The sequence below is a fragment of the Takifugu flavidus genome, chromosome 17, assembly GCF_003711565.1.
Source record: "Takifugu flavidus isolate HTHZ2018 chromosome 17, ASM371156v2, whole genome shotgun sequence".
NCBI lineage: Eukaryota > Metazoa > Chordata > Actinopteri > Tetraodontiformes > Tetraodontidae > Takifugu > Takifugu flavidus.
This window is the reverse complement of record NC_079536.1, coordinates 6,082,570-6,094,459: the sequence shown is the minus strand read 5'-3', so window position 1 is coordinate 6,094,459 and position 11,890 is coordinate 6,082,570. Positions and strand designations below refer to the sequence as shown.

Sequence of the window (11,890 nt, the reverse complement as noted above, 5' to 3'; positions counted from 1 at the left end):
AGTTGTGGCAATTTTCTGCCCTTTTTATGATTTTTGTCTCTGTTTTCCACACATATGGCTCAGTAGCCCCTGGGGACCCTCCTCTTCTGGGCTAATGTGAATATTAGTATGGGTTAAACGCTGCAGTCGTTTGTGCATTAATGCGTGTTGTATAATTAACGTTTTGGTGATGTCTCACTTGTAAAACAGCAGCGGTGAAAACAAACGTTTTCCTGATCAAACTTCAGGAAAAAAGGCAGAAGCTGAAGAGAGGTTTTAATCTCTGGAGATTTGAAATAATCCAGGTGTGATGGGATTAATCGTGAGGAACTGGGATCCCCGCTTGTCATGACTGGAGACAAACAATCACAAATACGTAAAAAAAAAAAAAAAATCAAATCAAAATAAGATTAAAACTGTTGTTATATTTGCGTTATTTTAACGTTGAGTGGCAGTGGATTGGATTTATTTTCGTATTTATTCCTAAATCAAAGCAATCAGCTGAATTTTAAATTGTCGAAGCAGATTCTGGGTTTAAATATTTAAAAATTGAGAAAGCTGCTTCATTCAACCGGCCTTCATCCTTCAGATGTTCTGGCGAAAAATGGGTTAATTAAAAAAAAATATACTAAAATTTAGAAAAGCAGGCGAAATAATAAAGCATAAATGCTGTTATGCAGTTTCAAAGCTGCTCCTCTGTCCATGGTGCTGAACCCTCCAGCCCTCCCGAAACATCCGCGTCTTCATTATTTCGTTCTATCAAATAAAAACAACCTAAAAACCCCTCTTGCCCCCGACTCCTGCCCCCTGTGACCCTCCCTCAGGTGACTGGTGTGTGGTCAGATGGGGGGGTGGGGGGACAAAGGGCGAGTCGGGGGGGTCCATCTGACGGCTGCGTCGTGATTAAAGACGCCAAATTACGGCGATGAAGAGCGTCGTAATTACATCCCTTAATCACATTCTGGAGGGCTAATTGCCTTAACGACGTGTTTCATTATGTGAAGTCAGGTATTACAGTCGACAGTTCTCACACACTTGTTTTCAAATTAGCATATTATTACACACGCACTCAAGGAAATTATTCCAATAATCCCAGTTTGTTTTGTTGCCTCTGTGGGGTTTTTCTCCTGGGATGTGACCGGATTAATTAATGGTCAGAATCTATTGATTATTCCTCTTTCAATGGAGGCGATGGGAATAAAGTAGTAACAAATAAACATGTTTGAATATAATAATTTGTCGCGTGTCGATCGCATCCGGAACAATGAGTTCATTTGTTTTAGTTCTTAAAAATATTTTAATAAAGCTTTTTAACACCGAAATACATACAAATGTCCCCCTTTACTCAAAGAATAACCGAAGTATCAACAATAATCCACATGTCGACCTGACAACGCGATTAATCCGAAGACCTTGTGTGTGTGGGAGGGTGAAAAAAGACATAAAGAAAAATAATCCCAACACAATGTGCAATATAAGCAAATTCCCAAATGGATAAATTACACATCAAAACACCTGATAAGCCTTCTTTCCTTTGTTCTATTTTAATTTATTATATCACAGTGACCAAAAAGAAAAAAACAAAACTGTAATACGGGACCGAAAATCTCGACAATAAATATGTGACTTATGCAACGACTCGTCGTCTATTTCATTTCACTTTTCCATGTTCATGACATTCCACGTACTCAATAAAAAGAAAAGGTTCATGGAAACAGGCCTCCACACCGTCTGTGAGGTGGGGAAATGGAAATGAAGATGGAAAGCAGCGGGAAAAACGAACGCTCCAGGAGTTTCAGGTTGTCAGGTCTCTCCAGAACAACAGGTCCAGGTCGTCAGACGTGACTGTCATCGATACCAGCACTTGAGATGATTATATACACAATCAAGTTTTGATTGAACAATAAAGGTGTTTTGTTGGATGTGGTAAATAGAAAAGTCTCGCTCGGCGCTGCCCTGGCCTCTGCCCCCCCCTCCCCCTCCCCCTCCCCAACTCTCCACGGTGAAGTCTGATGTTTCTTGTCTGTGTGCTTCTATTATGAGTCTTTCTCTCCCCCAGTTAAGGCTTGTCAGTGCATTGTTTGCAGAGGCTGGATGTGTCGTTGTTGAACAGGGCGCATTTATCGGGGCAGGAAGACGCGGCCACGCCGGTGGGGAACGGGGGGTATCCGGGCGGCTGCTCGTACGCGCCGAGGCCGGGCGCCGCCAGCGCGGTGGTGGCCGGTATGGAGGCGGCGGAGATGGCCTGGCCCTGGTTGAGGTACGCCACTAGCCTCCTCATCTCCTCCAGCGCCTGCGCCTGCATCAGGATAAAGTTTTTCGCCAGCAGCAAAGTGGCGATTTTGGAGAGTTTCCGCACCGACGGGCTGTGCGCGTAAGGGATGACCGCCCGCAGCTCGTCCAGCGCGTCATTCAGGTCGTGCATCCTTCGCCTCTCTCTGGCGTTGATGTTTAGCCTCAGTAATTTCTGCTCTTTGCTTTTCTTACCTCCTTCCCCCTTCCCACCGGCCACAGTCCGGAGCACCATGTCGCACCTGCCGTCGCTGTCGTCGTCGGGACTCTGCTCGCCGCCGCTGCTCTCCGCCGCTGAGGTCCTCTGCGCGCTCTCGCCAAAATTGACGCACAGAGATCCGGTCGGCAGACCCAGTGACCCGGCTCTTGCTCCCGCCAGCCCACCGGGCTGCATCGGGTCCGCGTCGTTCTGGTCAAAGCAGTTGATCGGCGACTGGCGGCCTCTGGCTGCTAGTTCAATTCCGGCCGATGGCCTGAAAGGGTCTATCTTTTTGGTGGACACAGCGCTCAGAGTCTTATGGAAAATGTCCCCTGAGCCGCCGTTCAGGTTCATCCTTCTGTCCATGCTGAGGTGCTCTCGGGGTCGTCTCAGGCAGCTTGGGCTACTTTCTTCCTGCTCTCCTCCGTGGTGAGTTGAGTTGCGCGTCAGTGGCGAAGTTGCTGGTTGGCCCGACTTGTCATCTGAGGTGAGGAGATGAGGAGGAGGCTGGTGTATTCGGTGCTTCTCTCTCTCTCTCTCCCTCTCTCCCTCTCTCCTTCCTTCCTTCCTCCCTCTCCCTTTCTTTCTTGTGGTCCGATTCACCTTCACCGGATTTCCACGAAGATCCTCGTTACGCACCGGACACCCGAGTCTTTTTACATCATTATCCCGAGGCGGGTTATTAAAAGGCTTCGCCTATTGGAAGAGAGGCACCCTCTCCCCCCTTCACACCTTCACCCAATCAGGTTAACGTTGTAATTAACGACATTTTCACGATGACAAACATCCCGCGTGTTCTCCATCCAAACCTTCTCCGTCTTTTTTTAGTGGTTTCATCTGAGTGGACTTGCGCGTATTAGTAATAAATTACAGTAATGTTGAACTCTTTAACGTGGGGGATTTATTTTGTGTGTTTTTGTCGCTGTTTTAGGATCACAATTATGGGCGTTATGTTCCAACTTGCAAGTTACAATGTTGTGTTCCATAACATTTATATTTATGTTTGATACTAACAAGCGTGTAGTTTAAATTAAACGTGTGACTATAGAAGCACGAATCTCCCTATTTTAATGTTTAGGAACGAATATTTAGTTTTCTCTGTTATCGTGCGGTCTCAGACTTTTGCATGCCTATACTGCCATCTACTGGTAAATATGCAGACGTACACATAAATGGAAATTAAGGCGAGTACCGGTAATTACTTTTGAGCCCGATATATATCATTTTAATATTTTCCCCGTCCTATACAGATGATGAATAATAATGAAATTACCGGTAATTAAATTTCGGATGACAAAAATCACCACCAGCTCTTTATAAGCCCACTATATCATGATGCTCTCGACATTTCGAGGTGTCTGGGGATGCAAGCTCTGACATACAGCTTCAATTATTCTGCTTTCAGCATTCAGAGTTTAAGAACACTGGCTTCAAAAATCATCTCGAAACTTTGATTTTGCGGCTCTGATCAAAGGAAGCAGCCAGTAAACATCAGAGGACCTCAGAGCAGTGTAATAATGTCTGAATATGGAGGCGGATGTTTGACCATGCAGGTCCCAATGTGAGGCAATTTGAGAGCAATTAAGGTTGTTATCATCTGCTGTATAGGTTACAGGCAGCACCAGGGACTTCTCAGCAGCACAGAGTTGCTGAGTTTGATGAAAAAGAAGCTTGCAGTAGTCAAAAAAGACATTATTGACACGTGGGATTGAAAATCTCCCCTCCACTTGACTCGGTGCGTCCACTGTCTCTGCGGTAACATTTCAGCTATATGTTTTCAGTCTGTCCGCTAAAGCTGTATAAGAGGGCAGGAAACTTCAGTAAATTATGATCTCTCGGGCAGCCGACACACTCACTCTATCCTCAGATGGCAGGGGAACACCTTCATGGCCAATCAGGCCCAGCTAATGAGACAAGATGGGCCAGGACGGGGCTACGGCCATTACAGCCACAGTCTGTCAGCATTTTGCTAATGAAGGGAGCAGTGGGTGGAAAATGGAGCAAGGAAAAAGTACATGGATTCGTTTAGGTCCTGCCTCCACTTAAGACAGGGAACACGATGGAAAAGGTTCTGGAATTTAAGACCACAAGTTATGGGGGTGGGGGTGGGGGTGTTAGATCCATGTTCCTCAAAGGATACCACAAACCCCCCTTCCCCTGGTCTTGGCTAGTTTGTGGTTCCTCATTTCAGATGCTCATCGAAGAGCAACGTAAAGTATTTCAACAAGATTGTCATAATGGGTAACTCTTCTCAGAGGCCAGAGGGTCTCAGTGGATATCTTTTTGGTTCCAGCTCTCTCCTCCAAAGACGTGATGCTTAGATGGAGAACTTCCTGTTTATGATGTCCACAAGATCCTAAAAAGGATCTGAGTTGAGGCTTATTTCAACCAATTTCCAAAATGGACCTGCTGTCCATCTTCAAAACTGGACAGACATGGTTACAAGGGGTCGGCAGATATTTACATGGACCCTTAATGTAATTAGATTGATTAACACCTGATTAAATTGTGCAGCCTTACTTCCTGCTACACTAATACTGTTTGGTTAAATAAATCTGACAGTGCCCCAGTCTCTCCGCTAGAGGGCGCCGTGTGCTCACTGATATGAAAGGAGGGATTTAGATCAAGCAGAAAGCATGATGAACACGCTTTGAGACAGCCTGCTGGACCTGAGTCAACGCTGAAGATTTCGGTTATCAGCGGGAGACAGACTCTCCGCCTGTGGAGACCTGATATAAAAATAATTTTACCGTGTGATGCTTCATACAGAGCCCTCTCACTGTGTCGCATCCATTACACGACAAGTACGCTGTCAAGTTGGCCGTTTCATTTAAGATTTCCAAAATAAACTTGTGACCTTTTAAGGTGCATTTTTAACGGTGGATCCGCATCGTTTTCGGATTCTTCGTCGTGCTTAGTGTTTTATTCCCTATTTTAAAAAGAGAATTAATTTAAAATTGTTTTTTTTTAAAAATTGTATAGCACGGTTGTATCACTGATCAGTCTTTACTTAAACAATTTAAAGAAGCACGTTTAAATGCAAGCTATTTTTTGTGACAATATAACAGAAGACGCGGTTATAGAGCGACTCCCATGCAGTACCGTTTATAGCCACCAGGCGCCAGACTAGGACAGAAAACCTCGCTTTAATCCTTAAAATGCCATCAGACTCGTCTTCTCCTGGACTGCATCACTGTGAATTTAAAACATTTGTTCGGAAACATTTTCTGCCTTCTTAGCATCGGTCTTAACCCCGAATGTTGCTTCCTCTCAGCCGTGCACACGCCTCACCTGCTCCTTTATATTCCATAACAGCACCTTATGAAACTTTAATATGCAGATCATGTAAATCGGTAATAATTTTCTTGTCAGCTGTGGACTTTTAAAGGGTTGGGAGAATGCCTGCCTCGTTGTGAGGATCTTAAATAAATCATATTTTTCAGTGGAGGAATTCCCCCCCCCATATCTTCTTTTCAGATTTTAGACCCAGTGAATTCGCCTCGATGAACCGGCTGGATGGAAGCGTGTCGGCGGTTCGGTGATAGAGGAGATCAGATAACCAGAGCCCACAAATGCTTCCGCTTGCGATATTTTCAGCGTCTTGTACCCGCACGTGATTGTGCGTGTGCTCGGCTCCTTTGTGGTCACCGGCGTCGCTGCTGTAGTGAAACAAAAGGCTGATCGGTGCGCGGATTTCAGCACCACAGAAGGTGGACAGCGCTCCCGGAACACACACACACACACACACACAACACACACACACACACACACACACACACACACACACACACACACACACACACACATACGCGTTCTTGCATTAAAGCGAGGCTCAAAAAACTCCGTGTCTATATCATCTTTATTCATCTCTGCAGATTTAAATCGACATTTCACATAAAACAGGGGCTCGAAAACCAACATGAGGGTGCAAACATGTCAGCCGAGGAAAGGAGGATCATCTCTTGGCATTCACCGCGTGCCTTAATTGTAAGACATTAAATCAAGGTCCGCTGTGAACACGGAGAGACACAACCCGCTTCTGCGTGTGTGTGTGTGTGTGTGTGAGGGGGGTGCGCGTGTGTGTGTGTTTGCGCGTATTTGTCCTTACATCGCTTCCAACACACACATCTTTTATTGCACAAAACATCAAACGTTTCTGGAGCCTCTGAAGCCTGAAACCTGATCAAGATCACGGACAAAAATAGACAAACTAATATCCCGCAGTGTTCCAAAAATACCAAATCCTTTGTAGCTTTGGTGTACTGGCCTAGCATTTGTAATTATTACCCCCCCCCCCCCCCCTTCCCCCCAATAAAAATGGTTTCAGGTTCTAAACGTAAATAGCGTTGCACACAAAATCTATACGTCCCATTTCGCCTTTGCGCGTGAGTTCGTTGACTGGTTTGCCCAAGGCTGAAGACATGTTCACGTCCCCTCATCAGCCATCAAACACCTAAAAAGAAAAGAAAAATAGATGGAAATATTTGAGATGAACTTTGTGCAGATTGACAGTTGACAAAAACCCACAAAATCAGCTGATAGCGCGCCCAACATGGATTTTCCATTCGAGAATTTGGCCTCCCAACACACACACACACACACACACACACACACACACACACACACACACACCTGCAGTCCTTACTTGCGGGTCAGATATTTACAGCCGCAAATGGCGGTTTTCGGTTGCGGGTGTCCTGATTCTTCCTTCTGACGCAAACCCGAGCGGCGCCGCGGTTGCCGCACCGACGCCGCCTCAATGGGACCGATCCGCCTGCGTCGGGTCTTTTCCTCTGACTTTGGGATTAATGGCGCTCCAGCCAAACAAATGGGGAGCTGGGGGAGGGGGGGGGGGTGGGGGGTGGGGGGTGACGTCACCGGGCAAACAGATGTTCTTCTACATTACCGAGCGTCCTTCTCGTGACGACGCCGTGTCCTTGAATCCAGGAGGGAAATCGACGACTTCCCATTCGGATTAGCATCGTTTAACGTTGTAACGCGGTTCTGTGAGGGCGATGTGAGTGTGCGGTGCGTGCGTGCAAGAGGGCACAGGAAATGCCAATAATGAGCCAGTCAAAAAAAAATTTAAAAAGAAAGAAAGAAAGGAACCTGGGATGGAGGATGAACAGTTACGCAACACTGTACTCCTCAAAAATGAGAACACGCGTATGCACAAGTAGCCCGCACACTCACTCACGCTCCTGCTCGGGCACGCGCGCAGGTTTTTTTTTTTCTTTCCCCCGCACACGCTCGGAGAGGGAGGGATGCTCTTGTCATCCGGAGTCTCTGATGGATTTGAGAGAATCTGATCCCACCAAAAAAAAAAACAAAAAAAACAAATGATACAAAAAAAGTGACTCGTCATGAGATGAAGTTCAAGCGTCTATTAAACGGGCCTGTCACGAAACGTGGACCATTTCCAAAAGACGCCAGATCCAGTTTGGTTCAGATGGAATCGGTGGGCGTTCGCCGCTCGAGCCTCGGCTGACAGATCCCTCGGATCATCACTGAGGAGCGGATCCACCGCGGACAGCCATGTTTGAACGGCACCATCCGCTGCGTAAAGGCGGCGCAGGGGCAACAAATAGGCGCAGGCGGAGGAGGCTGCAGTTGTCATGCGTTACCCACTCAGTCGGATAGAGGGGAGACTGATGGAGAAACAAAGGGAAACGCCATTTTAGATGGAAACGTCCCTATCTCCTGAAAATCCAGGCGACGCTCCGACCCACGGCGGGTTCGGTTCTTACCCCGGCTCGTCCAACGGAACCGCGCCGCAAAGCCTTCAAAGTCGACCCGGACGGGAACGCGACCCCTATTGTCCTCAAGCACCGTCCTCTTATCGATTATGCAACCGTCGACAGAAAACGGCCGTGCAGCTTTGCGCGTGTTTGGAAGTGTCTCACGCTTTTATCATCTCACCTCCTAAAAAAAATGGTTTAGTCCCCGAAGCCCCCAACAACAATAGCAAGTGCATCGTGCACGGAGAAGCGCATCGCAGAAGCAGACGACTTTTATTGGCATCGGATCTGATGATACATATTCCAGTGAGCGTTATGGAAACGCATATGATTAACAATGGATCAATCGGCCCATCTTATCCTAAAGCAAACCCGGGCACCAGATACTCACCACAATCTGCTCCGCGCCATATGGTGCGTCCCGGTGCACTGCGCCCTCCTCGTAATTATCCGCGCCGCTTCTTTGTTTTGACTGTTATTTGACTTGGTGTTCTTAGACCGCTGGTATTCCTGGTTCCGTTCGGTGCAGCGGAGGACGAGCAAAGAGTCCGTTAGGCGACAGCTTCGTATTACCAATGAGAGCGACGCCGGAGCCTCTGCAGAGCATGGCTGCGCTTTCTCGCTTCTTTTTTTTTTTTTTTTCAAAAGAGGGCAGGTCGCTCTGTGCATTACAATAAAATCCCCCCCTCCCCTCCCCCTCTCCCTCTCTCTCTCTCCTCCTCACATGATGCACACGCTCGCTCTCCCACGTTGGCACGCAAATACAGCCTGTGCGCGCTCCCGAATCCGAGATGAATCCTATAGCGGTTTTATACTATAATTCCTATTTAATTTGATCGTTTCCGCGCACGCAGCGGCCGCTCCATTCGTCTCGTGCGGCGCGGCCATAGGCTTGTGTTACGGTTTTATATGTGCGGCAATAACTATAATCCAGTGATGCTCCACTTTAGGAGCGGGTGCAGTTGCGTCGCCGAACGCTGTTAATCACGTTTAATGCCGCTTGTCTTGAAAGCTCTTTTAGTGCGTTGCAGTTTCGTGCACCGGGCCGACCCATTTGTAACTTGGGCTGCGTTAATGCCATCGAGCCTGGCCTGGCCTGATCGGACACATGTGATCAGATAATGTCTGCATTCGGTTGGGATTTCGGTGCCGTTCTCTCGGGTTTAACCAGGGGAACGGAGATGGTTTCCTATTGATCATATAGGCATGCAGCTGTTGATGGGGGGGCAATAACTGCCTCCTGCACTTCCCGCTGTCATTGACGCCCCAACAAAGATCCAGTGGTGTCATTTGTGTCACCTCAAACCTTGAAAGCAACTTAAGGCACAGGGCAGCGCAGCCTGGAACACCTGCAGGCCCCGTTAGGCAGATTTGCAGCCTGTTTCTTTGAGTTCTCTCCCTCTGTCATCAAATCCCTTCACTCGCTCTCACACTCCCACTTTTGGTTCTGTTTGGCCTTTGACGAGTGCGGGAGCCGCGCGTGCAGTGATGCAAGACTGATGCGTGATGCAACATGAGGACCACTAATGGCCTTTTATCAACATTTTTTTTCTAGTTTGTTTCCCTGAAAGCCTGCACGAGCTTGCATCAGGCGACTTTTAGAGGGAAGTTTGGAAGTTGACGGGAAAAAAGGGGGGAGGGGGTGACTCCATTGTCCCCTCTGAAACAATGAGAGCTGCGGGGCGACATGCAGCGGTGCGCAAATGAATGGCAGGGCCCTGGGATGTGTGTGTGGGTCAGTGGACCGGGGTCTCCGTCCAAAAGCCCCTTTCCCAGCGCCTCACAATGAACCTGCGCAGGGTCCGGACTCCTAGGGGTCATAGGCCAACTCCCTTTGTCCTGGACTTCAAAACACATAAACATTTATAAATCAGGAGCCAGTCACTGGGCCCCCCTGTTTGGGGAGGAAGACAAAAAGGGGGGGTAATACCGGGGCAAGGTAGTGGAGAGAAAGAGGGGGGGGACCCGAAATAATAAGTGGCTGCAGAGGCAAATTCCTTCATTTGGAAAGAGGTGGAAGTTTGAAAAAGTTCCGGCTTTGTGTGGGATCCCGGAGTTATGGAACGGAAACAGCAGAGCAAAGTAAGACGAGTTCTTCATAAACTCTTCGCTGGTTGCGCGTTTGACGCCCAGATTTGGGATTTCTGTTGCAGAGAGACACGTTATTCTCCACCCCTGCGGGGATAAAAGTGGCAGCGCTGCGCGAAAGGGAACTGGTGGAGACGCAAGTGTCTGCGAGCCATTAGTCGATATTTTAGGTGAACACGCGCGGCTGCAGGACCGCAGCGCCCTTCATCATCCCTCCTCACGCAGTCCGTTTGAACCGCAGAGGCGACCTCCAAACGCTTGGCTTTTACGCGTGTTTTTGGTCGGAAGCCCTGTTGTTTATGGCGAAGAAACCCCCAAATTAGGCCCTCTGACAGGCGCTCTGTTAAATAGAATTTCAGATACCAAACAATTTATTTAGACTCGGATTTTTAAAAAAAAAAATTAAAAAAAACAACTGACAAAAATAATCTTCCAGTTACATTTGACGCGCGCGGGGCGTCATTAAAGCCGCTTTAGTGGCGGCGGTGAAACGAATTGAAAATCAAATGGAAACGAAAATGGCGTGAGAACGTGCGTCCCGGCTGATGCAGCGTCTGCAAAAGCTCGGCGTTGCGTCAGTTCCAGCCTGGAGACGCTTTAATACCCGCAGATCTTCCATCAGCCCCCCTTATATTTTGCATCATGCGCCAGGCCTCCCCCCGCAGCCCGAGCGACGCTGCTCTTTGTACAGTAATATTCTCCCTAAAATGTGCACCCATGCTGGAGCCGCTGTGAGGAACCCAACTGTCCGCATCAGGGGTGGATTAAAAACAGAACCGCCCGAAGAGAACCCGCGTTTCACTTATTTCCGATCTAGAGATATTTTATAAATGAGCTTGATTCTAATTTGATTTTGCGGACCTTTTTAAATCTAATCTCGTGTTTTTGCCTCCATTTGTGTCTGTGATGTAAGGAGCCAGCGTGTTGTTATTTTTTTCTGCATTAGTCTAATTATTTTAAATCATTCCAATGTATTTTCCTGCACTTATTGATTTGTCCTGAACTCATTTACTGAAACGCAATCAGCTGGAGCCTGAATATTCATGTCGAGATGGAGGAAAAGCTCCTTTGTTTTGGCTTCCTGCTTGAGATCAGCAGATATTTTGCTGCCCCACTGGATTGCAAACTGGTGGGGCACATTTTTTTATTTCAAACGCGTAATGTCGAACCTGTTTGTTTAAAAAAATAAAAAAAATAATGATCTTGTAACGTGCAGCTCGTATTTTCAGGTATTTCCATGTTCCAGCTTGCAGAATATTTCTGTTGCTGTTTATCCTGAATCAATTAAATTCACTTCAAATGAAACAATTGTCCTGTTTTTGTTAAGCAGGCAAATTAACGTTTGGGAAAACCATTTTCAAACAAGCAGCAATTAAAAACATAAATACAAAAACCAATTTGACTTCATACAGATGCTGTATGTCAAACAAGAGTTGAGGGGAAGCACAAAGATCAGCGTAGAACACGTCGCTGTGTCGCACACAACAAGTATTTTATAAACCTTTTTAAGGAAATATACCCATTGTGTGATCAAAGTGTGTGCTGCATGTTAAAGAAACGTGCCAAATAAGGGCATTACCCAGCAGCCCCCGCC

General features: G+C 47.1%; 1 protein-coding gene and 2 long non-coding RNA genes across 3 annotated transcripts; 1 reads left to right on the top strand and 2 right to left on the bottom strand.

Moving 5' to 3' along the window:
- Window positions 1-1,252: 1,252 nt before the first annotated feature.
- Window positions 1,253-3,127, bottom strand: bhlhe22 (basic helix-loop-helix family, member e22). Its single transcript, XM_057013424.1, has one exon. It carries the CDS (start codon window positions 2,834-2,836, stop codon window positions 2,039-2,041), a length of 798 nt encoding a protein of 265 aa, XP_056869404.1. The 5' UTR covers window positions 2,837-3,127; the 3' UTR covers window positions 1,253-2,038.
- A 3,184-nt stretch (window positions 3,128-6,311) lies between these two features.
- On the bottom strand, window positions 6,312-8,853 carry LOC130514073 (uncharacterized). Its single transcript, XR_008946902.1, has 2 exons — window positions 8,600-8,853; window positions 6,312-6,923 (listed from the first exon to the last, which is right to left on the bottom strand). It is a non-coding gene; the product is annotated as an uncharacterized LOC130514073 (long non-coding RNA).
- Window positions 8,854-9,102: 249 nt separating this feature from the next.
- Window positions 9,103-11,604, top strand: LOC130514074 (uncharacterized). Its single transcript, XR_008946903.1, has 2 exons — window positions 9,103-10,290; window positions 10,362-11,604. It is a non-coding gene; the product is annotated as an uncharacterized LOC130514074 (long non-coding RNA).
- Window positions 11,605-11,890: the final 286 nt, after the last annotated feature.

Coding starts and splice junctions, on each gene's coding strand:
- bhlhe22 (XM_057013424.1), bottom strand. CDS start 2,836: ATGGACAGAAGGATGAACCTGAACGGCGGCTCAGGGGACATTTTCCAT.